General features: G+C 42.6%; 7 protein-coding genes and 1 pseudogene across 7 annotated transcripts; 6 read left to right on the forward strand and 2 right to left on the reverse strand.

Moving 5' to 3' along the window:
• The first annotated feature begins 4,467 nt into the window (after window positions 1-4,467).
• LOC143130958 (histone H1-like) lies at window positions 4,468-5,102 on the forward strand. Its single transcript, XM_076290292.1, has one exon. It carries the CDS (start codon window positions 4,468-4,470, stop codon window positions 5,080-5,082), a length of 615 nt encoding a protein of 204 aa, XP_076146407.1. The 3' UTR covers window positions 5,083-5,102.
• Window positions 5,103-6,275: 1,173 nt separating this feature from the next.
• LOC143119279 (histone H2A) lies at window positions 6,276-6,653 on the forward strand. The gene has a single exon (XM_076280666.1). The coding sequence runs from the start codon at window positions 6,276-6,278 to the stop codon at window positions 6,651-6,653; it is 378 nt and encodes a 125-aa protein (XP_076136781.1).
• Window positions 6,654-7,447: 794 nt separating this feature from the next.
• LOC143131036 (histone H3-like) lies at window positions 7,448-7,883 on the forward strand (annotated as a pseudogene).
• A 720-nt stretch (window positions 7,884-8,603) lies between these two features.
• LOC143131082 (histone H2B-like) lies at window positions 8,604-9,036 on the reverse strand. The gene has a single exon (XM_076290475.1). It carries the CDS (start codon window positions 9,034-9,036, stop codon window positions 8,662-8,664), a length of 375 nt encoding a protein of 124 aa, XP_076146590.1. The 3' UTR covers window positions 8,604-8,661.
• Window positions 9,037-10,146: 1,110 nt separating this feature from the next.
• Window positions 10,147-10,458, reverse strand: LOC143119287 (histone H4). Its single transcript, XM_076280678.1, has one exon. The coding sequence runs from the start codon at window positions 10,456-10,458 to the stop codon at window positions 10,147-10,149; it is 312 nt and encodes a 103-aa protein (XP_076136793.1).
• An 8,609-nt stretch (window positions 10,459-19,067) lies between these two features.
• LOC143130967 (histone H1-like) lies at window positions 19,068-19,673 on the forward strand. Its single transcript, XM_076290302.1, has one exon. The coding sequence runs from the start codon at window positions 19,068-19,070 to the stop codon at window positions 19,671-19,673; it is 606 nt and encodes a 201-aa protein (XP_076146417.1).
• Window positions 19,674-21,460: 1,787 nt separating this feature from the next.
• On the forward strand, window positions 21,461-21,860 carry LOC143131071 (histone H2A). The gene has a single exon (XM_076290462.1). It carries the CDS (start codon window positions 21,463-21,465, stop codon window positions 21,838-21,840), a length of 378 nt encoding a protein of 125 aa, XP_076146577.1. The 5' UTR covers window positions 21,461-21,462; the 3' UTR covers window positions 21,841-21,860.
• A 959-nt stretch (window positions 21,861-22,819) lies between these two features.
• Window positions 22,820-23,254, forward strand: LOC143131057 (histone H3). The gene has a single exon (XM_076290437.1). The coding sequence runs from the start codon at window positions 22,827-22,829 to the stop codon at window positions 23,235-23,237; it is 411 nt and encodes a 136-aa protein (XP_076146552.1). The 5' UTR covers window positions 22,820-22,826; the 3' UTR covers window positions 23,238-23,254.
• The last annotated feature ends 989 nt before the right edge of the window (window positions 23,255-24,243 follow it).

The following is a 24,243-nucleotide window of genomic DNA, read 5'->3' on the forward strand; positions in this document are numbered from 1 at the left end:
AATTGACCCAAAGACACAATGAGACACACAGATGTAAAGAAAGACACAACAATACACACACACACACACACACACTACAATTGTATAACGGACAGCTAAACATAACAATAAATGAGATTCGGTTAATCCGAAGCATACTATACATTTCATGTTGTTGAAATAAAGTAGCCTAGACCTTGCCTGAAACTTGCAAAACTGACTGTCAGTGATTGGAGTGGATGTGTGGAGTGGAGTGGAGTGGAGTAATTTTTATTGTTTTCAGAGTAGCTCTAAAAAGTACTGTCTAAAAGTGAGGAAAGATGACAAAAGACAGGGAAGTGTGGGGACATTCTGTACAATCAAAGTTATTTGAACATTTATATATCTATGGCCTAACACTGCATTTTCACCAATACTGTCTGACAATTTGCCTGAAATGCTTAGCCCTGCTGTTGTGTTAGTTTTTATGTTTAGGCCTACTAGTTTTGTGTTCCCTGTTCAAAAACCACTGCCGCATTATAATTATGACCGCTGCGCAGCGAAGCGGCGGTCATATAGGTTTAGTCAGATTTTCCAAATTTCCGTCAATAATTCCCGGGACACTGAAAGACCGGGGTACACGAAACTTGGTGGGCATGTAACCCCACATGGATAGCATGGAACCATCATTTTTCGTATTGATCTGTAGCCCCCCCCCCCCCCCCCCCGCTGGACTGGACACCCCGAAAGGAGGGTAGGGCAGACACAGTTTTCTGTGAATATCTCGAGAACCGTAGGGTTTAGGAGGACCTTTTTTTTTGTATGTTGATCTCAAGGGGCCATGTCAACCCATTCCATAACCACTCATTTCATGTATAGCGCCACCTAGTTAAACACAAAAAAGTAAAAATGAGGTGTTGTAATCGCAGGTATCTGTGACCTAACATAGTCAAAACTGCACAAAATTGGAAGTGTAGGATCATTATGACACCCTCTGTATACACACCAAGTTTCGTGGAATTCCGTTCATGGGGGGCCACACAATAAATTAATTTATGTTACTATACACCAACTGGCCTGTAGGTGGCCGGAGACAGTTTTCTGTGAATATCTCGAGAACCGTAAGGCCTAGGAGGTCCACCTTTTTATGTATGTTGGTCTTAAGGGGGCATGTCAACCCATCCCATTACCACTTATTTCATGTATAGCGCCACCTAGTTAAAAATTAAAAAGAAAAAATAAAAAAATTAGGTGTTTTCATCACAATATCTCTGGCTGACAAGGTCAAAACTGCACGAAATTAAAAGTGTAGGATCATTATGACACCCTCCGAATGCATGGCAAGTTTTGTGTACTTTCGTTCATGGGGGGCCTTACAATAAAATAATGTATGTGTACATTTAGTGACGTACACCAACAAGGATTCCCGGGACACTGAAAGACCGGGGTACACAAAACTTGGTGGGCATGTAACCCCACATGGATAGCATGGAACCGTCGTTTTTCGTTTTGATCTGTAGCCCCCCCGCTGGACTGGACCCCCGAAAGGAGGGTAGGGCAGACACAGTTCTCTGTGAATATCTTGAGAACCGTAGGGACTAGGATGACCATTTTTTTCCGTACGTTTGCCTCCAGGGGTCATGTTAACCCATTTCATGTGCACCCATGTGCACAAACAGATACACACACACATACATTCACAGTAATCATACGTATGACACATACTCGCACAGTAGACATATGTACGCTTGCATGCACAGGCACATATGCAGGCACACACACAAGCACGCACACACACACACACACACACACACACACACACAGACATAACATAAACATGTACATGCACACAATTCAAGAATTTCTTAGAATTATGAACAGGCAAGATGGAGGTGGGATTGTATAAAATGAATTTTACATGTGAAATCTATGAACTAATCATGTTTTGGTACTTGTTGTCTAGCAGATATCAGTCAGAATTGAGTGTGGATAATGCAATTTAATGATACAGTTAGAATCATATAGGCCTTTCAGCGTGATTTATTTTTGTGGAAAAAATGTGCCTGACTGGGCGGCGGTCATATTTTGTACCGCTCTGCGGTACATCTAGTTTGTTAAAAACCCATCGTAACACGTATTTTATCATCTAATGTTGTGATCTTTGAATAAACTTGTATTCTATTGAATATAAACAGTTTTGTACTTTTTGCTACCATTTGCTATGTATGGCCTGCAGGCCTCACTGACCTGAGCTCATACAAGTCAGAAATGTAAAGATTAATTGGAGAAAGGTTCCAGTGGGCGCTGGCATAGAAGCAAAGAGGGGGAGTGAGGGTGTGTTTGTGTGTGCGTTTTACAGTTTTTTTCTGAATGCTTAAACACAACTGTGATTCTTATAGCACAATTCCTAAAACTATTAATACTTATAGCAAAACCACTCACTGAGTTCGCAAAACTAAAAGCACAAACACTGCTTTGCACACAGTTTGCAATTTTGTAACACACACTTTGCACAACTGTAGGCACAATTCACTGCACAGCACTCTACAGTTTACAACTGTAAACACAACTCATGCTTTACACTCAATTTCCAAATGATCAACACACTCTTAGCAAATCTATACACATGTATGGCTATTATTTTCACTATTTTGCCAACTCTCTGGCACACTTTCTCATGTGATAATTAGTTCACTTTGCAATCAGCCTGCACTATAAATAAGCCACAGGTAATGTACAATGGGTACAATAGAGGGAGCAGGAAGAGTGAGAAAAGTAAGAATTAGAGGAGGCTGAAGAATAGGACGTGGAGGTAAAGAAGTAGGAGGAAGAAGAGGAGGAAGAGAATGCGGAGGTGAAGAAGTGAGAGGGAGAGAAGGACAAGGAGGTGAAGTTAGAGGAAGAGGACAAGAAGGAGCAAGAGGAGGATGGGGAGGGGGAAGAGGAAGGGTAAGAAGAGTAAGAAATAGCCCTTTACAGGCCAAAAAAATCAGTCTACATGTGGGGATATTGTCATGTCAGGCCTGGATACGGCATTCCAGATATTTTCCCCGATGCCTTGGACTAGGACATAGTCTACCTTGTGCACAGAGAAAGCAAAAGTCAGATGTGTTTTTAATTCATACCATCAGTGTGTAGTTGGCAAATTCTGTGCTTATTATTGTGATGGCTTGTGTTTACTGTTTGATACGAAATCACCATTTTTACGAAGGTGTGAAGAGTTAAGCAATGTGTGTTAGCTTTTGCAAGAGAACTACAATGTTTTGCTGATTGGGTGAAAGGTTTTCCTATTTGTGTGTAGAGTTTGGCAAAAAAGCCATAGTTACAAAAAAATGTGCTAAAGCAATCAGAAAAAAACTGTAACAATATTTTTGAGAGAAAATATGACTGCTAATACAACAGGAGGGTTAATCATTGATCACCCTACCCCTGAACCAGTTATTTCCTGCAGTCAATCTCTTACGAAAACATCACTTTTTAATATGTTATCAGCATAATATAAGAAATATCAGAAATTACAAGAAATATCTTTTCAATATAAGAAATGTGTTAAGAAGTGAAACAACATATTTAAGGGACGACTGATAGGCCTACGCTTTAAAAAACACGACAATGATATAGCAAAATGACCAAAGTTGTCATTGTATCAGTAGTTCTTCGGTAATGAACGAGTTACTTTGAGTCCAGGAGAGATGGTACAAGATGTTATCTAAACCCGATGAATATATTACCTACTCGTAATAAACAGGCAAAACGCAACTGTAGGCTATAATGTGCTCCCCACAACACGGCATATTGGCAGTCCAACGAATAGTCTAAGCCAGTGTGTTAGAAACATATAGGCTATTCTATTGTAATTCAGTCTTGGTCATATGTCTGCATAAGCAAAATTAACAAATATTGCCACATCACGTAGGCTATGTTTCCCATAAATTGGTCATATAATATTTAGACCTATGTGGTATGTATGCGTGTGTTTCGTGTTTGTGGATTGTGTTTCGCAGTGTCCATAAAGCTCCCGATTGGAAAGTACACATTCGCAAAAAACACATTGTAACACGTAAAAGCTGTGATAGAGACTCATGTTTTGGTCTAAGGCACTTCTTTGTCGACGTATTGCACGGTTTTACTATGATTGTCTGCATGTTTTCCTCACAAAACTAAGACTGACTGCAACATCTCCACCTAGATGTCCGACGTTCTCAGTTTGTTGCAAAAGTGATAAAGGGCGACCATAAGCCCCCATATATTCTTTTTAACGTGCAGGCTGTGCTCTTCACAACAGACATCGTCTTGTTGGTAAATGTCGAGTCGTTACTCATATTTCTTACAAAGAAGTGTGTGAAGAAAACACAAGTGATCTCTTCGCCACAGAAAGGCCGGGACAGCTCTCACTCTGCTGAGTCTAAATGGTTCTCATGTTCATTTTAAGTCCTGCCCACCGGCTTTGGCAGTCATTCATTCTCTCAGATCTCCCGAGTAGTCTGTGCGTGAAACCTAAACGATACAATGGCAGAAACTGCTCCAGCCCCCGCGGCTGCCCCAGCAAAGTCCCCCAAGAAGAAGGCGCCCCGACCCAAGACAACTGGCCCAAGTGTGGGCGAGCTCGTCGTCAAGGCCATCTCTGCTTCCAAAGAGAAGAAAGGAGTCTCTCTGGCTGCACTGAAGAAAGCACTGGCGGCTGGTGGGTACGATGTGGAGAAGAACAACGCTCGCGTCAAACTGGCCATCAAGAGTTTGGTCACCAAGGGAACTCTGGTCCAGACTAAAGGGACCGGCGCGTCCGGCTCGTTCAAGCTGAACAAGAAACAGGCAGTGGAAAAGAAGAAGCCGGTAAAGAAGGTAGCTCCTAAAGCCAAGAAGCCTGCAGCGAAGAAACCTGCCGCGGCAAAGAAGCCCAAGAAGGCAGCAGCCAAGAAGCCTGCGGCCGCCAAAAAGTCTCCAAAGAAAGCAGTCAAGAAGCCCGCCACGCCGAAAAAGGCAACGAAGAGCCCGAAGAAAGCCAAGAAGCCCGCTGCCCCCAAGAAGGCAGCGAAGAGCCCCAAGAAAGCAAAGGCAGCGAAACCCAAGGTGGCTAAGCCTAAAGCTGCCAAACCCAAAAAGGCTGCACCCAAGAAGAAGTAAATGTTTGCGCATTCTGTCTTATTCACCATGTGTACTAAAAGGCTCTTTTAAGAGCCACCCAAATGCTCTCTGAATGCATTTATTCCGTCAGTGCCTGCTGGTAGGCAGAACGAATTCTGTTTGCGAATACACAATCATACTCAGCTCCTGCATTTGTTCACTATAGCTCACAAAACCCCTACTGCGTCATGGATGATGAAGGGTAGGGAAATGAATGAGGGTAGAAGTTATCCGACAGGGACATATAAACCAAAGCGAGTGATATGAAGTAGCCTAGTGTGTAGGCAATTCACTAATACAATACAAGTACTAGTTAGCTCAACTTACCCCAGCCTGGGTGGCCCATCTAACCCCGCAACCACCATTTTGAAAGAAAATGCTTCTCACAACAAGCCACGGTAACATTCATGATTTTGTGTAGCCCTCACATCATAGATTACGAGGGCACCCATTGAGGGGTAATGCATCTGAATGTTCTATTCACGTTTTCTCTAAATAACCCTAACTCCGGACATGAATGGAAACCACTTGGAGAGCAAAACGAATATTTTACACGTTTTTTTACCACATTTGCCATGTGCTGTACCTTTCCACAGATTGTAAGGAATGATTCCCTCTTCCGTAAAATGGTGCCACATGATACGATGTGTTTACGGTTTCCTAGAAAAAGGAGTGGCTCATCTTACCCCTATGCCTAATGGGTTGTGTATGCAATTTTAAAATACATATTAGGTAATGTATTACGGTAACACAACCTTACTTCTATCTAATGCAACAGGTGCAACCAAAGATGAAACAGAGTATCCAAAACCTTGCAATACAACAATTTCAGCTTGTTACATTGGAATAGCCAGTACCAGTGCCAAATGTGTATCTCAGGAAGCCTCGTTGGTTTACTGGGTATTAAGTTGAACCTCTGGAAACTTTACCTAGGATATTACTTCTCTACTATGCCATGCGTTAACTTTATTTGTGAATGAGCTGCTGGGCTAAAAGGAAGGTGGAAGTGTTATGCGCGCCAAATAGATTTTAAAGTGATGTCACGCAACGAACTACACGTTGATTGGCTCTCACCATTTTGTTCTCATCCACTGAGGCACGGAGTAGCACCGCGCTGGTGTGGTATAATAAGACATGCCTTTCCACCACTCAGCATTTGAGTATTCAGACGAACTCTCAATACCTACTGAAAAATGAGCGGTAGAGGCAAAACCGGCGGCAAGGCCAGAGCAAAGGCCAAGACTCGTTCGTCCAGGGCTGGACTTCAGTTCCCCGTGGGCCGTGTGCATAGGCTGCTGCGTAAAGGCAACTATGCTCAGCGTGTCGGCGCTGGTGCACCGGTCTACTTGGCTGCTGTGCTCGAGTACCTGACTGCTGAGATCCTGGAGTTGGCCGGCAACGCTGCCCGTGACAACAAGAAGACTCGTATCATTCCCCGCCATCTGCAGCTGGCTGTGCGTAATGACGAGGAGTTGAACAAGCTGCTCGGTGGAGTGACCATAGCTCAGGGTGGTGTGCTGCCCAACATCCAGGCTGTGCTGCTGCCCAAGAAGACTGAGAAGTCCAAGTAAACCTGCTCCTTCTAAGTCTCAGAAACAAAGGCTCTTTTAAGAGCCACCCAAATAACCATAAAAAATAATAATTCCAAGCTACCTTCGCGTTAACTTGTTTTCTGTAACGTCAAAAATATTTATTCACCCAAATAAAAATAAAAAATGAGTAGACACTCCTTTTCCTGTCAATACTTGACCACTCTTACCCCAATAAAATGTCGGGCATTAAGTAACTGATAAGACAAATAAGTCTGGTAGAAGAATGTAAACTGTTCTCCTTTCATTTATCATTCCGGACTCTTAGTTAATCATGAAAGGCTGCGAGATATTCCTGAGCCCTTATAGTTCAAGGTGATTGCAGGTGAAACGCAGTCTTGTAACGTATTCCCTCAATGATGTATAAAAAGCAAGGCACATCAATGGTAGTTTGGGTTCATAAACAAGCAGTTACTGCTAGGCTTTAACGTAGCAAATACAAGCTACCTTAGGTCATATTTGTGTTTGGACTTGACGACTAACAGGTTAATTGATTGATGTGTTTGTTTCTATAACAGGCTATATGCACTGACCGATGGAATGTTTCAGTATATTTCTTTTATTTGTCATTTAAATTGAAGAGGTTTTATGAATAGTCAATCAACACAATTGATGTAGGCCATTACGAGGGTGGGCTTTGTATTTTGAATTTCAGGCGGCACTCAGATGACCAATCAGCGGAGACCAACAACCTGACGTAGACAGGGGGCAGGCTGAGACCGTAGGCCTTATATACCCAAGTTCTGCCGTTGTGTTCATACTGTTCAATTCCGAAGAATACGGAGCAATGGCCAGAACAAAGCAAACTGCCCGCAAATCTACCGGAGGCAAGGCTCCGAGGAAGCAGCTCGCCACCAAGGCTGCGCGTAAAAGCGCACCTGCCACCGGCGGCGTGAAAAAGCCTCACCGTTACAGGCCTGGCACCGTGGCTCTGAGAGAAATCCGTCGTTACCAGAAATCCACTGAGCTGCTGATCGATCCGCAAGCTGCCCTTCCAGCGTCTGGTCAGGGAAATCGCTCAGGATTTCAAGACAGATCTGCGCTTCCAGAGCTCTGCTGTCATGGCTCTTCAGGAGGCTAGCGAGGCTTACCTCGTCGGTCTGTTTGAGGACACTAACTTGTGCGCCATCCACGCTAAGAGGGTCACCATCATGCCCAAGGACATCCAGCTGGCTCGTCGTATCCGTGGGGAGCGTGCTTAAGTGATTTGAGGTCAAGAACTAAAAATTCAAAGGCTCTTTTAAGAGCCACCCAAACATAAAAAAAAGCTGGTTTCCATATGTCTTGGTTAAAATTGGTTCTTGTTTGTTTAGCCTTACTATTCTATTATTTACATGGTTCGGTATTTTCTAATGAGTAGGTGTCGCGTATTGATCGCTAAATGTAATGCCAACACGTGCAAGAGAGCTCAATACTAGCAAGTTAAACAATCTACATTGTGTGAGGGATCTTCCGAGAGTGTAGTCATGTCCCTTTTTACACGAATATAAGTTTCGGACTTCTGCCCAGAGAGACAGGGCTCCTCTACGACGGGGCCACAAACTCGACATACTGACATTCAACTTCATTCCCGAAATTTCGAGTTTAAATGTCAGGTCGACTTTATTTATTCTTGACATTCAACACCGGTTAGTATAGTAGGCTACAACAACTACACAAATGAGACCAGCACAACACAGCTGCAGGATTCATAGCTTTTAGTTAACTTGTCCTATTCGCCCCTGTATACCCGGTCTTAGTTGTGCTCATTCGCTGGAACATTATCCTGGCCTGGTCAATGTTTCTCCCACTATCGTGGCGTTTCTCTCCAAACCACACGAGGAGTCCATTCTGTCCCTTGACGGCCGTTTGGAGGATGACGCAAAATATAGACATGGACATAAATGCAAATGAATGCAGTGTAGTCTGTTTATATTGGAATTACTTTTCAAAGAGAACGTGGGTGGCTCTTAAAAGAGCCTTTGGATTAAAGCGCGTTCAAAATCCGGCTTTACTTGGAGCTGGTATACTTGGTGACGGCCTTGGTTCCCTCGGACACGGCGTGCTTGGCCAGCTCACCGGGCAGAAGCAGACGCACTGCGGTCTGGATCTCCCTGGAAGAGATGGTGGAGCGCTTGTTGTAGTGAGCCAAGCGAGAAGCCTCTCCAGCAATGCGCTCAAAGATGTCGTTCACGAAGGAGTTCATAATGCCCATAGCCTTGGAAGAGATACCGGTGTCAGGATGGACCTGCTTCAAGACTTTGTACACGTAGATGGCGTAGCTCTCCTTCCTGCTCTTTCTGCGCTTCTTGCCACTCTTGCCGGCGGTCTTTGTCACGGCTTTCTTGGAGCCCTTCTTTGGGGCAGGCTTGGCTGGATCAGGCATGTTGATATCTCGATTGTATGTTCGATAATCTGACGGCTCTCAAATTACCCGGTATATGTCTCAAGTTGTATGCAAATAGAGGACTGCGTCATTTAAACACCCACGGCCAAATTCTCTGTCAATTCCCTCCGAAACCAAATACCCACACGGTTGGTCGTTTTGAATCGAAGGGGGCGGTGTCGAGAAGGTTAGCACCACCCACAGATAATCGGTTTACAGTACACCACATCCTTTTGTTTCCTTTCCCTCACTTTTCTTCTGAATGACAGGAATCCTTCGAAATGTATGGCAAATACCAAGTGCCAAAAAATCATTAAGCGTTACAAATAACAATTACAGTTTTTCTCAGTCCCCTTGGGCCATTCCTCGAATTATGATTAACAATGTATTAGTTTTTCTCAGTCCCCTTGGGCCATTCCTCGAATTATGATTAACAATGTATTAGTTAATCAACAAAACTGCAAAAAGGGGGGGGGGGTCTTCTTTACTGCACTGTGGCTTCTAGGCTACATACAGCATTGTGCAAATGGAAATGACAAATTTACAGTAAAATATGAGAAACACTGCTTTACTGTAAAAGTAAATCTTCATACATCCTGAGGCTCCAGTCTGTCAAGCCAAATGTTTGCTTGACAGATTCTGAAAACTAGTTATGACACCAACTTGTTTAAGACTTTAATGGCACACGAGACTTTTCAGCATGCATTTTCGCTGTTTTGTTTCTGCAGAGGATTTCGTTTGATCATTTGTGAACCCTAAGTTTAGACTTACCTGACGTTGTTCTATAGCGCAGTCATGGGTCGCACTTTATACACACATGAGAGAGTATTATAGCAATTGTTCTGGCACTTCTTGGTTGTTTTCATATGAACACTTGGCTTTCCCTTGACTACCACGGGATGAAGGCTGCATTATAAGCGTCTCAGATGGAAATGCCCCAGTCTCTCAAATCGTACTGTGTCGTTCTCAGGCAACTGCATGGCAGTGGTTTATGTATAACCTTTCCATAATTAAGATAACCCAATACACACAGGAACACAACCTTTTTAAGAGGAACTGGGTGGCTCTTAAAAGAGCCGTTGTGTACAAGTCGAGGGAGAAATCTGATCTTTAACCACCAAAACCGTAAAGTGTACGACCCTGGCGTTTCAGAGCATAGACGACGTCCATGGCGGTCACGGTCTTTCTCTTGGCGTGCTCGGTGTAGGTGACGGCATCACGAATCACGTTCTCCAGGAAAACCTTCAGAACACCACGGGTCTCCTCGTAGATGAGACCAGAGATACGCTTCACACCACCACGGCGGGCCAGACGCCTGATTGCAGGCTTGGTGATCCCCTGGATGTTATCACGAAGAACTTTACGGTGACGCTTTGCGCCTCCTTTTCCAAGACCTTTGCCTCCTTTACCTCTGCCGGACATCTTTCAAACTTCTTGCGACTGAGAGTTGCACGAATGTGAAGAAACTACGTCTCGCAACTCACATTCATTTACACAGAGAGGACCTTGTTGAAAACTACTAAGCACTGCCCCTTCACTCTCCCTCCTTTTTATGAATGGAGTGTGCGCGGGCATTTAGGCGAATATACGTCACCAACAAACGCCCACATCTGAGCTTCACCCCACTTTACAACGAAACAAAGTAGGAACGACATTGTTACTTTGCACAAGTGGAATGACATTGTTACTTTGCACAAGTGTTTTTTTTTAACATAATACATAATCCTTCTGTGGTCTCCGGGTCATATTGACAATTTTTATTTGTTTCTATAAGGGGGGAAAAAACTATACAAGAATAATGTTTTTTTCTGCCTGATGATGGCCTTAACATGTTAATGAAAAAGTAAATAATAAAATATATCCTCAAGCGGGGTCTAAGGCAAATGGCAAGAAGTTCCCTTTAGCAGAATGAAGGTGGAGGCTATAGTGCCCTCTATGGACCAAATTGTACAACATTTGATGTGCTTCCAGAGAATATAGTATTGACAGAGACTTTCTAATGAGGAGACACAGCACTCAAAAAATCCTCCACTGAAATGCATGGGGTTAGTTTGTAACGCCAATATGGCAGTTGTCTACACATACCCAACCCCTACCTCGGAAAAATAGTCGACATGTGAATACATTGAGCCAATCATGTGTTGTGTTGTGAATACATTGAGTCAATCATGTGGTGTGTTGTGAAAAAATCGTGCCATCATATGTTGTGATCTCACCGCTGGAGCAACATTAGTGTCGTGAAGCCTTGGCACGCGGATTTCTGCCGAAATAGATGCCCGATAAGTGCCCAAAAAGCATTGCAATATGGCCGCTGAGTGGAGGGACTTGCCTAAAAGGACTTTGGGATTGATTGTGCTTAACAAGTTTGAATAGGATCGGACCTTTATAAGAAATGATATAGGCAATACAAACATTATAGGCCATGCATCAAAAGTGAATCTATGCATAACTATAAAATAGGAAAAGCCAATCTGTTAGACTTTGAAGGTGAATTGTACAGAATTTCGTGGGAATTGGACCATGGGTTTAGGAAAGGATAGATTAGTTTCACTTTTGTGTTTTGAATATGGCAGAAACATGTGAATGATGGAATATTGTGTGGCTAGATGCATTCGATGTGGGAACTCTAAAGGAACAAGTGGAAAGAATAAGTAGTCAAGAAATTCATACGGTTCTGGAAATATGAGCAAAAACGTAAATTTTCTTATTAAAGCACCCCTTACAGTCAGAAATGGGTCTTTTTTGTGAAATGATGCTCATGGTTAAAATTTGGTGAAAAAGTGTTTTTACCTGTAACGGTTATTGTTAGAGGAACTGCAAGAGTGGGCTTGATCAGGTGCAGTTTGCCCAAATAATTGCAACAGTACCTCATTTTTTAAAATTGGGCACACGGATCAAAAGTTATGCATTAACGCAACATCCAATAAGCCAAAACGCATAAATAAAGCGGTTGCTATGCTGGTTGCTAGTGTAATCATGTTGGTTGCTATGGTAGTTGGTAAGGTGAGATTAGAGTGGTGGTTGTTAGGTAGTTGCAAGGTAATTTGCACGGTTGCTAGGATGGTGATAGGGTAATTAGAATGGTTGCTAGGGTATTGCTATGGTACATATGGTGGTTACAATGCAAAATAACATGGTATTTCGGTAATCATGTTGGTTGCTATGGTGGTTGACAAAGCCCCAGATATACTCCGGAGGTTATATCTGAAAATTAAACACACAGATGCAAAGACAGACACAGCAAGAGACACACACAGACACACACGTATGCTACTCTCACTCACTCACTTACATGCTACAATTTTTCTAACCTAACAAAAGAATTTCCTGTTGTCCTGCAGTCTTTACATTTACTCACACAGGCCTACTCACTATCACACTCGCTTTCACTCTCATGTTGTTTCTAAGTTACCCTCATTTTTTGAAGAATCCTCTTCCACTTATCTCACTCTCGTCTAGTGTTGCACGGTACACCGATACTACAAAAGTATCGCAATACCCTGAAATTAAAAATGTCACGATACCACGATAATGTCACGATGGAATACACTACTGGAATACCTGCTGAAAGCGGAGCGTCTGCAACAAACTTCTCAGAACCTCAGCAGGCAGATGGAGACTCTGGATCAATTTTCAACCCCAACCTCCTTGATTTCCCATCACCACCCACACCCAATCACGTCCCCACCCAATCAAACTCCCCAGGCCACACAAACCTCCCTAATCTCCCATCACCATCCCTACCCCATCATCCCACAGAATCCCCTAAATACCTATCACCATCCCCACCCAAGCACATGATGTTCCCTGCAAGAATGGAGAGACTGCTACCAGTAGCCATGCACAGTTTTACCAGAGACTTTCTAATGTAGAGACACAGCACTCAAAAAATACTCCATAGAAATGCATGGGGCTAGTTTGTCACGCCAATATGACAGTTGTCTACATATCCCACCCCTTCCTCGGCAAAACGTTGACATGTGAATACATTGAGCCAATCATGTGGTGTGATGTGAATACATTAAGCCAATCATATGGTGTGTTGTGAAGACATTGTGCCAATCATGTGTTGTGATCTCGCCGCTGGAGCAAGATTGGTGTCGTGAAGTCTTGCGCACGCGCATTTCTGCTGAATAGGATGCCCGACGAGTGCCCAAAAAGCGTTGCCATATGGCCGCCGAGTGGAGGGACTTGCCTAAAATGACCTAAAAGGTTTTACTAGCCCAAGATCGATCTTTAGCACCAAAGAAGCGAAGGGCACCTCCACCCCCTCACCCTCCCGGTTTAGAAGGATCTCTTAAGCAGCAGCAACCCCTAGTTCATTTTCTCAGCCGGCATATAGCATGGAATGTGCAGTGGAAAATACTGATGGCAGCAGCAGGGGACAATTATATGATGACTGTATTGCATGATATTCTCAGGGTCCCTGCAATATAAATGGTATTGACAGTAGTTTTGAGAACATGCCGGGACCCAGTAAGCCCATGACATTCTCTATTCCTGTATTGACAAGAAATAGAACACAAATGCATCGAGCTTATAGGTTAAACCAGTCCAATCTCCTACCCGTACCACATCAACCTCAGAGTTCCCCCATGGATCATATTTCCCCAACACTTACAGCAAAACTAGCACTCCTAAATATAAGATCTCTTTCAAACAAATCATTCTTAATTAATGATCTAATTTGCACACACAACCTTGATTTTTTACTTTTAACTGAGACATGGTTAGATAAAGCGAACAGTGCTACTCTCATTGAATCAACTCTTTTTGAGTGCTACCAGAGCAAATAAAAGAGGTGGGGGATAGCCACAATTTTCAAGACGTTTTTTCAGTGCAATCAGTCGTCATTCGGTGACTTTACTTCATTTGAATATCTGTGTGCACGCATTAAGTCTTCTCCTCAGATTTTATTACTGACAATTTACAGGCCTCCAAAACATTCAGCTAAAGTTTTTCTTGAAGAGCTAGGTGAACTGCTATCAGTCAGTCAATTACCTGTGGCTTATTTATAGTGCTTAGGCTGATTGCAAAGTGAACTAATTATCTAAAACAGTTTTCACATGAGAAAGTGTGCCAGAGAGTTGGCAAAATAGTGTAAATACAGTTTTTTCTGAATGCTTAAACACATTTTTTGTAACTATGGCTTTTTTTGCAAAACTCTACACACAAATGGCAAAACCACTCACTGAGTTCGCAGAACTAAAAGCACAAACACTGCTTTGCACTCAGTTTGCAATTTTGTAACACACACTTTGCACAACTGTAGGCACAATGGCGGACAAAGCAGTGTTTGTGCTTTTAGTTTTGCGAACTCAGTGAGTGGTTTTGCCATGTGTGTGTAGAGTTTTGCAAAAAAAGACATAGTTACAAAAAATGTGTTTAAGCATTCAGAAAAAACTGTAATAGTTTTAGAAATTGTGCTATAAGAATCACGGTTGTGTTTAAGCATTCAGAAAAAAACTGTAAGACCACAGACTCTAGTGGTGGAGTATAGGTCACACTCGCTCCACACTGCACAGCTGAAAGGGTTGATTGCAACAAACAAACAAACAACAATTCAATCATAGTGACTCAAGTTACCATTTTGGAAATACATTTAAGATCTTAAAGGTATGTGTGGGAAAAAAACCCAGGCTACAGGAAATCAGTAATTTGAACCAAAAAATGAGTGCATTGCAACTACATTGTACTGTACAGCAGAAATGCATTATTTTGCCTCCAGCCTCGTGGGTACGGCCGAACAACTCCCGTGGGAATATCCATGACCAATCCCACTCTCACTCGTGCTATATTGTTTAAGTAATGGTAGCCCTATATATTCAATGGACTAAACCAATGGATTGGAATTCTATTCTGTTCCCATGGCTCACTGATAAATGGTCATTATGTTTGGAGAAGACGCAACAACAAGAATCAGAAACTGTACAGCAAAGCATAAACAAACAAAAACATCAAGTGTTAATGTTTATTTGTTATACAATAAGGCCTCTTAAAAACAAATATTCCCCTACCTACCTTCTCATGAAGAGTCTGTCAATGTCTGAATAACAGCATCTTTGACGAGTGACTGAACGTGTGAATGTGGAAATGACAAGTTGAGGAAACACTTCTCTTTTTGCACTGCATGTTTTTCCAATATGGCGATGGCCCTTGCAGTGTTGTCATTACTTGTGGCACTTGATCCAATTTATCATCTGTATCTCTACCACTGGCTGTGTCTCTAGGGCCAGATGACCTCTTGACCTATGTGGTGACTAATGGTGCAGGAGACACGACCACAGCAACAGAAAACAAACTGAAGAGTAACATTTCAGTATTGTAGATAGACTACATTCATTCATATGCTTTTTACTGATTGCTCTCCAATGAAGTGGATCAGCTACTTTGTTGCTGGTGTTGGATGGTCTCTGGACGCTTCCAGCCTACGTGTCTTCAGGATCTCCGCCAGCTTCGTGACGCCGCCTGTACCGGCCACCCCAAGCCTCCACTTACGCAACTGTAGGGGAACCCCGAGAGTAATGTTCCAATATGTCACACTGTAAAAAAAAAAACTTTACCACTGACAGTCTGATACTGAGGAAAGTGCAAATGCCCTGAACTGTTTTGGACCAATAGGACTTATACTGTAAAGCTTATGATTATAAAGTGTATTACCTGCAATGTTGAGACAATAGAGGCAAACACATGCACTTGTGTTTTTTCTTCATTTTTTATTTTGTTTCAGGAAGAGGAAAAAGAAAAGATATGGAAAGATGTTGGAATACTGTACTGTTGCTTGGGGTGTGGAGTGTGGGGCTTCTTGAGAGTAAAGTTGGAATTGGAGCAGAAGGAGCTTGGTCTCGCTGGCAGTTTGCTGGAATGCCGGTGGGCTGGGCGATCCTTTGCCAGAATTTCTTCTTACAGTAATTGGATCAGCGGCTAGATTGAGATGGCGGTCAGATATAAATCTGTACGCTCTTTGACTGCACCTCATATAAAAAATGAAAGATTTCTTTGTAGTTCATAACTGATTATCACATTCTTCTGACTTGGATGTTTACTTTAATGCAAATTTGAATGCAAAAAACAAACAAACACTTTATCAAGACATTTCCCCTCTGTATTCTCTCAGATTTAATAATAATAACTGATACATTTTCACTTTGATAGATACATATAAAACAAAAATGTTTAGTGTTCATGTGTGTTCAGTGTGTGGCATTTGTTGATAACGTCCTTTACAGTGACTTGGTCTCTGTGAGGGGCAAACCTGTCCACATGTATCTTGTTGGCTCAAAAACCTGTCCACCACTATCTTGATAAGGTCAGGATGGGAAGCCAGGAATGCCGCCAGGGTGTTACGGGCATGGGTCCTGTTTCAGACACAACAGGTACATCAACACCCATATATTTACAGTGAGGACATAATGACAGCATCAAAGGAAAATTATGTAGTTTTTGTACCTTAAAATAACATTCAAAATAGATTTGATGTCACACTGACTTTTAATAGTGATAATGGTGTGTCTATTGACATTGCATTACGAAAAGCACAATTTTTATTCACGACAGTATAATAAAAGTGTATTACGCTATGCAACTATGGGGGAGTCTTGAGAGCAATTTTGATGTTTGAGGTTTGATGCTCATTCATAGTCAGAACATGGAGCAACATTTATGTACAGTGCAAAACATAGTGTTTCATTTCCTGGATTGGATATACAGTACAACATTCCACTAACTCTTCACTGTATTGTAAACTGTGGTAAACACACTATTTCAAATCCACTGCACTGACAGATGATTACGTTTCTTGATGACATTATGTTTTGGACACATAATAGAATGCTGATTTGGTTTGGTTTGGTTAGCTGATGTAGCACTTCCACCTGCCTTCCACTGTCGAGGGCTACACTCTGGGGGCATGTTCCTGAGCCCCCATGCCATGTCCATGCCCTCAGAGTGTAGCGCTGTAGCTGCCTGGCTACTTTATCTGCTGGCTGCAGCAACTCCAGCCAGATACTTTCTAATGAGGAGACACGGCACTCAAACAATCCTCCATAGAAATGCATGGGGCTAGTTTGTAACGCCAATATGGCAGTTGTCTACACATATCCCACCCCTTCCTCGGCAAAACGTCGACATGTGAATACATTGAGCCAATCACGTGGTGACTTTGCTCCAGCTACTGTAGGTAAACCGATTGTTTTAGGTTTTTTTCCGTACCGTCAGTATTCGGTGACATCGAGAAACGGAAATGTATAGCCGGATTTCCCCTTTATTATTTTTTTTTTTTCTGAATGCTTACAGTTTTTTCTGAATGCTTAAACACAACTGTGATTCTTATAGCACAATTTCTAAAACTATTAATACTTATAGCATAACCACTCACTGAGTTCGCAAAACTAAAAGCACAAACACTGCTTTGCACTCAGTTTGCAGTTTTGTAACACACACTTTGCACAACTGTAGGCACAATGGCTATTATTTACACTATTTTGCCAACTCTCTGGCACACTTTCTTATGTGAAAACTGTTTTAGATAATTAGTTCACTTTGCAATCAGCCTAAGCACTATAAATGAGCCACAGGTAATGTACAATGGGTACAATGGAGTGAGCAGGAAGAGTGAGAAGAGAAAGAAATAGCCCTTTTACAGACAAAAAAACAGTCTACATGTGGGGACATTGTCGTGTCAGGCCTGGATACGTCATTCCAGAATATATTTTTCCTGGTGCCTTGGACTAGGACATTGCATGTGATGTAGACGGAACTTTGAGAGAGACGACCCGATGTAGACTGATTTGTTTTGTCTCAGTGAAATTGCTATTTTGTGTTTTGACTTGGAAAAACATACTTGTGTTTGTTTTGATGTGTGTAAATAAACACCAATACTTGAAGCTTGGATCCCTGTATGTTTACAGAACTATGACAAAAGTATGACCTCAAACTGACATAGTCTACCTTGTGCACAGAGAAAGCAAAAGCCAGATGTGTTTTTTATTCATACCATCAGTGTGTAGTTGGCACATTATGTGCTTATTTTTGTGATGGCTTGTGTTTACTGTTTGATACAAAAACACAATTTTTCCGAAGATGTGAAGAGTTAAGCAAGGTGTGTTAGCTTTTGCAAGAGAACTACAATGTTTTGCTGATTGGTTGAAAGGTTTTCCTATTTGTGTGTAGAGTTTTGCAAAAAAAAAGCCCTAGTTACAAAAAATGTGCTTAAGCAATCAGAAAAAAACTGTAACAAGTTGTGCAATTACATAAAAATCAAAGGCTTTATCTAAAGGCTGTTATTTTAATGGCAACTATAAATATGGAGAAAAAAACATTCAGGTCATCCAACCCAAAGTTGCTTTCTCATAGAGAGGAGGAACAATGATATTTCAACAAGTTAGTACAAGATGTTACCTAAAATCTAAATAGATTACCTAGGCCTACTTATAATCCACAAGGAAAATGCAATTGTGCAATGCCCCTGCTATCACTAACAGCAGATGGTTCAAAGAATCGCCTCAGTCACTGTGTCAACTGTGCTTCGCTGTTGTCAACTGTGTTTCGCTTTGTCCAAAAAGCTCCCGTTTGTAAAGTACACATTGGCAAAAACGACATTGTCACTGCTTTTGTGTGTTACTGAGGCTCATCTCTTGGTCTGTGCCACTTTTTTGTTGATGCATTGCACGGTTTTACTATCATTATGTACACGTTTTCCTCACAAAAACAAGACTGACTTCAACCTCTCCATCTAGACGTCAAAGTTCCCAGTTCGTTGCAAATACTTATACACATATGACCCCATATATTCACTTTAAAGTGTAGGCTGGGCACAGACATCGTCTTGTTGATAAATGTCGTATCGCTACTCATATTTGTTACAAAAAGTGCTTGTAGAAAACACAAGTGATATCGTCACAGACAACCCGGAAGAGCTCTCAATATGCTGAGTCTTAATGGTTGTCATGCTTATTTTAAAACCAGCCCACCGGCTCCCATCGTTATACATTCTGTCAGGTCTCAGAAGTTGATTGAGCGGAAAACATATAATGGCAGAAGCTGCTCCAGCCTCCGCTGCGGCCCCAGCAAAGGCCCCCAAGAAGAAGACGCCCCGACCCAAGAAAACTGGACCAAGTGTAGGCGAGCTCGTCGTCAAGGCTATCTCTGCCTCCAAAGAGAAGAAGGGAGTTTCTCTGGCTGCGCTGAAGAAGGCTTTGGCGGCTGGTGGGTACGATGTGGAAAAGAACAATGCTCGTGTCAAGGTGGCCATCAAGAGTTTGGTCACCAAGGGAACTCTGGTCCAGACCAAGGGAACTGGTGCCTCCGGCTCCTTCAAGCTGAACAAGGCGGTGGAAAAGAAGCCTGCAAAGAAGGCAGCTCCTAAAGCCAAGAAGCCAGCACCGAAGAAGCCTGCTGCGGCTAAGAAGCCCAAGAAGGCAGCAGCCAAGAAGCCGGCGGCCGCCAAAAAGTCTCCGAAGAAAGCAGCCAAGAAGCCCGCCACGCCGAAAAAGGCAACGAAGACCCCGAAGAAGACTAAGAAGCCCGCTGCACCCAAGAAGGCAGCAAAGAGCCCCAAGAAAGCCAAGGCAGCAAAACCCAAGGCGGCCAAGCCTAAAGCTGCTAAACCCAAAAAGGCTGCACCCAAGAAGAAGTAAATGTTGCGTTTTCAACACGTTTACAAAAAGGCTCTTTTAAGAGCCACCCAAAAGTTCTTTGAATGCGTTTATTCCAGCAGTGCTTGCTCGTATATAAACATACTCGCTTTGAGTGTGTACGTTCACAACGACCGATTAGCTTTCTATAAATTTTACAAATCTCCCACTGCGTGATTTGATTGACCAAATGAATTAGTCCAATATCCACTGTCCCAGAGGGAAATTTAAACAGAGAGTGGCAATTAACAGTATGGGTAATGAACTAATGGATCATGAATTTCATGATAATTGCGTTATCATAAAACATGCCCCTTTGCTCATGCATCAGTTGCTTCTAATCGATTACAGTTTTTTCTGATTGCTTAAGCATATTTTTTGTAACTATGGCTTTTTTTGCTAAACTCTACACACAAATGGCAAAACCTCTCACCCAATCAGCAAAACATTGTAGTTCTCTTGCAAAAGCTAACACACCTTGCTTAACTCTTCACACCTTCGTAAAAATTGTGTTTTCGTATCTAACAGTAAACACAAGCCATCACAATAGTAAGCACACAATGTGCCAACAACACACTGATGGTATGAATAAAAAACACATCTGGCTTTTGCTTTCTCTGTGCACAAGGTAGACTATGTCAGTTTGAGGTCATACTTTTCACATAGTTCTGTAAACATACAGGGATCCAAACTTCAAGTATTACTGTAGAGTTTATTTGCACACATCAAAACAAACACAAGTGTGTTTTTCCAAGTCAAAACACAAAATAGCATTTCACTGAGACAAAACAAATCAGTCTACATCGGGTCGTCTCTCTCAAAATTCTGTCTACATCACATGCAATGTCCTTGTCCTAGGCACCGGGAAAAATATATTCTGGAATGACGTATCCAGGCCTGACATGACAATATCCCCACATGTAGACTGTTTTTTTGTCTGTAAAAGGGCTATTTCTTTCTCTTCTCACTCTTCCTGCTCACTCCATTGTACCCATTGTACATTACCTGTGGCTTATTTATAGTGCTTAGGCTGATTGCAAGGTGAACTAATTATCTAAAACAGTTTTCACATGAGAAAGTGTGCCAGAGAGTTGGCAAAATAGTGTAAATAAAAGCCATTGTGCCTACAGTTGTGCAAAGTGTGTGTTACAAAATGGCAAACTGAGTGCAAAGCAGTGTTTGTGCATTTAGTTTTGCGAACTCAGTGAGTGGTTTTGCCATTTGTGTGTAGAGTTTTGCAAAAAAAGCCATAGTTACAAAAAATGTGTTTAAGCATTCAGAAAAAACTGTAACTTATAACTCATAATGCCCTCTTGCTCATAAAGCAGTTGCTCCCAAACAATACAAAGTATCCAAAATGTTGCAACACACAACCACTTCAATTTGTTACATTGTAACAATGTACAGTGTATCACAAAGTATCCAAAAGCTGAAACAGTTTGCTACATTATAAGTTACCACGCGAAGCTTTGTTGATATACTATGACCATTAAAGTGAACCTCTGAAAACTTTGCTGTGACTTAAACCAACTGGGATATTACTTCTCTACTGTGTTATGCATTACGTGTTTTGAGCTGATACACTGAAAGGGAGGTAGGAATGCGAATGGGAATACGCGCCAAATAGAACTCAAGTCGATGTCCTGCAGCGAGCTACACGTTGATTGGCTCTCAGCATTCTGTTCTCAGCCACTGGGGCACTGAGTAGCCCCGAGCTGCTATGTGATATTAAGATATGACTGGCCGTAATCGAGCATTTGAGTCATTAGACGAAATCTAAACACCTACAAAAATGAGCGGCAGAGGTAAAACCGGCGGCAAGGCCAGAGCAAAGGCCAAGACTCGTTCATCCAGAGCTGGACTGCAGTTCCCCGTCGGCCGTGTGCACAGGCTGCTGCGCAAAGGCAACTACGCTCAGCGTGTCGGCGCTGGTGCACCAGTGTACTTGGCTGCCGTGCTCGAGTACTTGACTGCTGAGATCCTGGAGTTGGCCGGCAACGCTGCCCGTGACAACAAAAAGACCCGTATCATTCCCCGCCATCTGCAGCTGGCTGTGCGTAACGACGAGGAGTTAAACAAGCTGCTCGGCGGTGTGACCATCGCTCAGGGTGGTGTCCTGCCTAACATCCAGGCTGTGCTGTTGCCCAAGAAAACAGAGAAGTCCAAATAAATCTGCTAGCTCTAAAGCCCCTGAAACAAAGGCTCTTTTAAGAGCCACCCAAATACCGTAAAAAGTGATTTCCAAGTTGTCTTTGACATGATATCTGTACGATCATAACATTTCTTCATGTACACATGTGAAAAGTAATTAGGAAATCTAACCCATTTTATTCGATCAATATTTGGCCTTCGCTCTCCTAAATGCCAGCTACTAAGGTAACTCCTAGTCCAGTTTACTTAGTTTTTATTTTTCCTTCCTTTTAATTAATCAACTGCAATTAATCATTCAAGACCAGAATCAGAATTCCGTTGTCATTGCGGAGGGTAAAACGAAATTGGTTAGCAGTCTTAACGGTGCATTCAATAAATAACTTTAAATAAATGTAAAAACAATAATATATCCAACCCACACATACATTGTCACCCATCTTCCATAGGTGTACGCACATACACAAGCATGAAAGAAGGAAGTAGTGAGATGATAAATGCAAGTTCTTAGTTAATGCAGGGCTGCGGGATGATCTTGGGACCTCGTAGTTAACCAACATGATGCAGTCTTTCAGACGCATTTTTTTTTCCAATTATATTACATATTCATGGTAGTTTTGGCGTATTTGAAGGCCTACATTTAGCAAATACAGACAAGCTTAGGTAATAATGTATGCTTATACATGCTAGCTAACAAGTTATTGTTTGTTGTGTTTGTTTCTACAACAGGGTATATGCACTGACTGATGGATTGTTTAAGTGAATTTCTTTTCATTCGAATTTGTATTGAAAATGTTCTGTGAATAGTGAATCAAAGCAATGATAGAGGCCTTTAGGGAGTGGGCTTTGTATTTTGAATTTCAGGCGCCACTCGGAGGGAACTTGGAAGACCAATCAGCAGAGACTAAAAAACCTGACGTAAACAGGGGGCGGGCTGCGGTCGTAGGCCTTATATATCCACGTTCGGCAAACGTGTTCATACTCTTCAAACCCGAAGAATAAGTAGTAATGGCAAGAACCAAGCAGACAGCCCGCAAATCTACCGGAGGTAAGGCTCCGAGGAAGCAGCTCGCCACCAAGGCTGCGCGTAAAAGCGCACCAGCAACCGGTGGAGTGAAGAAGCCTCACCGATACAGGCCTGGTACCGTGGCTTTGAGAGAGATCCGTCGTTACCAGAAGTCCACTGAGCTGCTGATCCGCAAGCTGCCTTTCCAGCGTCTGGTGAGAGAAATTGCTCAGGACTTCAAGACTGATCTGCGCTTCCAGAGCTCTGCTGTCATGGCTCTTCAGGAGGCTAGCGAGGCTTATCTGGTCGGTCTGTTCGAGGACACTAACCTGTGCGCCATCCACGCTAAGAGGGTCACCATCATGCCCAAAGACATCCAGCTGGCTCGTCGTATCCGTGGGGAGCGTGCTTAAATTAACCCGAATCAGGACCCGATAACTCAAAAGGCTCTTTTAAGAGCCACCTAAACATTCAGAAAAGCTATTTTCCAAACTGCCTGCAGAAACATTACACAATCACAGATTCAAGTGTAGTCGCGTGGTGTCGTAACACTGGTGTCATGTTTCAGACAGTTCTGATTAGATCAGATACCACAACACCAACACAGCCCTGTTTCATTGACGCCTGTAAAAGTTTCGTTTTTTTGCAGGCATATATCGACGTCAGGGTTTCTCATCCATTTCCTGACAAAATGTCCCTTGCCAGGCTTTTTGGGTTGTAACGCAACCATTAAATGAATACCGTGTCTTGGCTTGCAATTATTAAATAGACTTTATATCCCGAAGTCCCATATATCCTGATCAGTAGACTAGATCCTCAAAATAGCAATACATTAATTGGTATTTGCCTTCAGCCGTTTATCTGCAGATAAATATAATTATATTGGGATTACATTTTTTTTAAAGAACATGTGGGTTGCTCTTAAAAGAGCCTTTGAGATTGGAGACCGTGTTTCAAATTCGGTTTTACTTGGTGACGGCCTTCGTTCCCTCGGACACAGCTTGCTTGGCCAGCTCACCGGGCAGAAGCAGACGCACTACAGTCTGGATCTCCCTGGGAGAGATAGTGGAGCGCTTGTTGTAGTGAGCCAAGCGGGAGGCTTCTCCAGCGATGCGTTCGAAGATGTCGTTTACGAAGGAGTTCATAATGCCCATGGCCTTGGAAGAGATACCGGTGTCAGGGTGGACCTGCTTCAAGACTTTGTATACGTACATAGCGTAGCTCTCTTTCCTGGACTGGAGTTTTTTGCCTCCTTTGCCGGCTGCTTTTATCACGGCTTCCTTGGAGCCTTTCTTTGGGGCAGGTTTAGCTGGGTCTGGCATCTTGATTCCTCGACTATAAGAAAACCAAATGTCTGCACTTAGATTGAAGTTACCTGGTATATATGCCAGGCTCTATGCAACTAGAGGACTACGACAC

Source organism: Alosa pseudoharengus, unplaced genomic scaffold (genome assembly GCF_046254945.1).
Source record: "Alosa pseudoharengus isolate Yale_2024_CS ecotype anadromous, Long Island Sound unplaced genomic scaffold, YU_APseudo_1.1 YU_APseudo_1.1_scf_1, whole genome shotgun sequence".
NCBI classification, from domain to species: Eukaryota; Metazoa; Chordata; class Actinopteri; order Clupeiformes; family Clupeidae; genus Alosa; species Alosa pseudoharengus.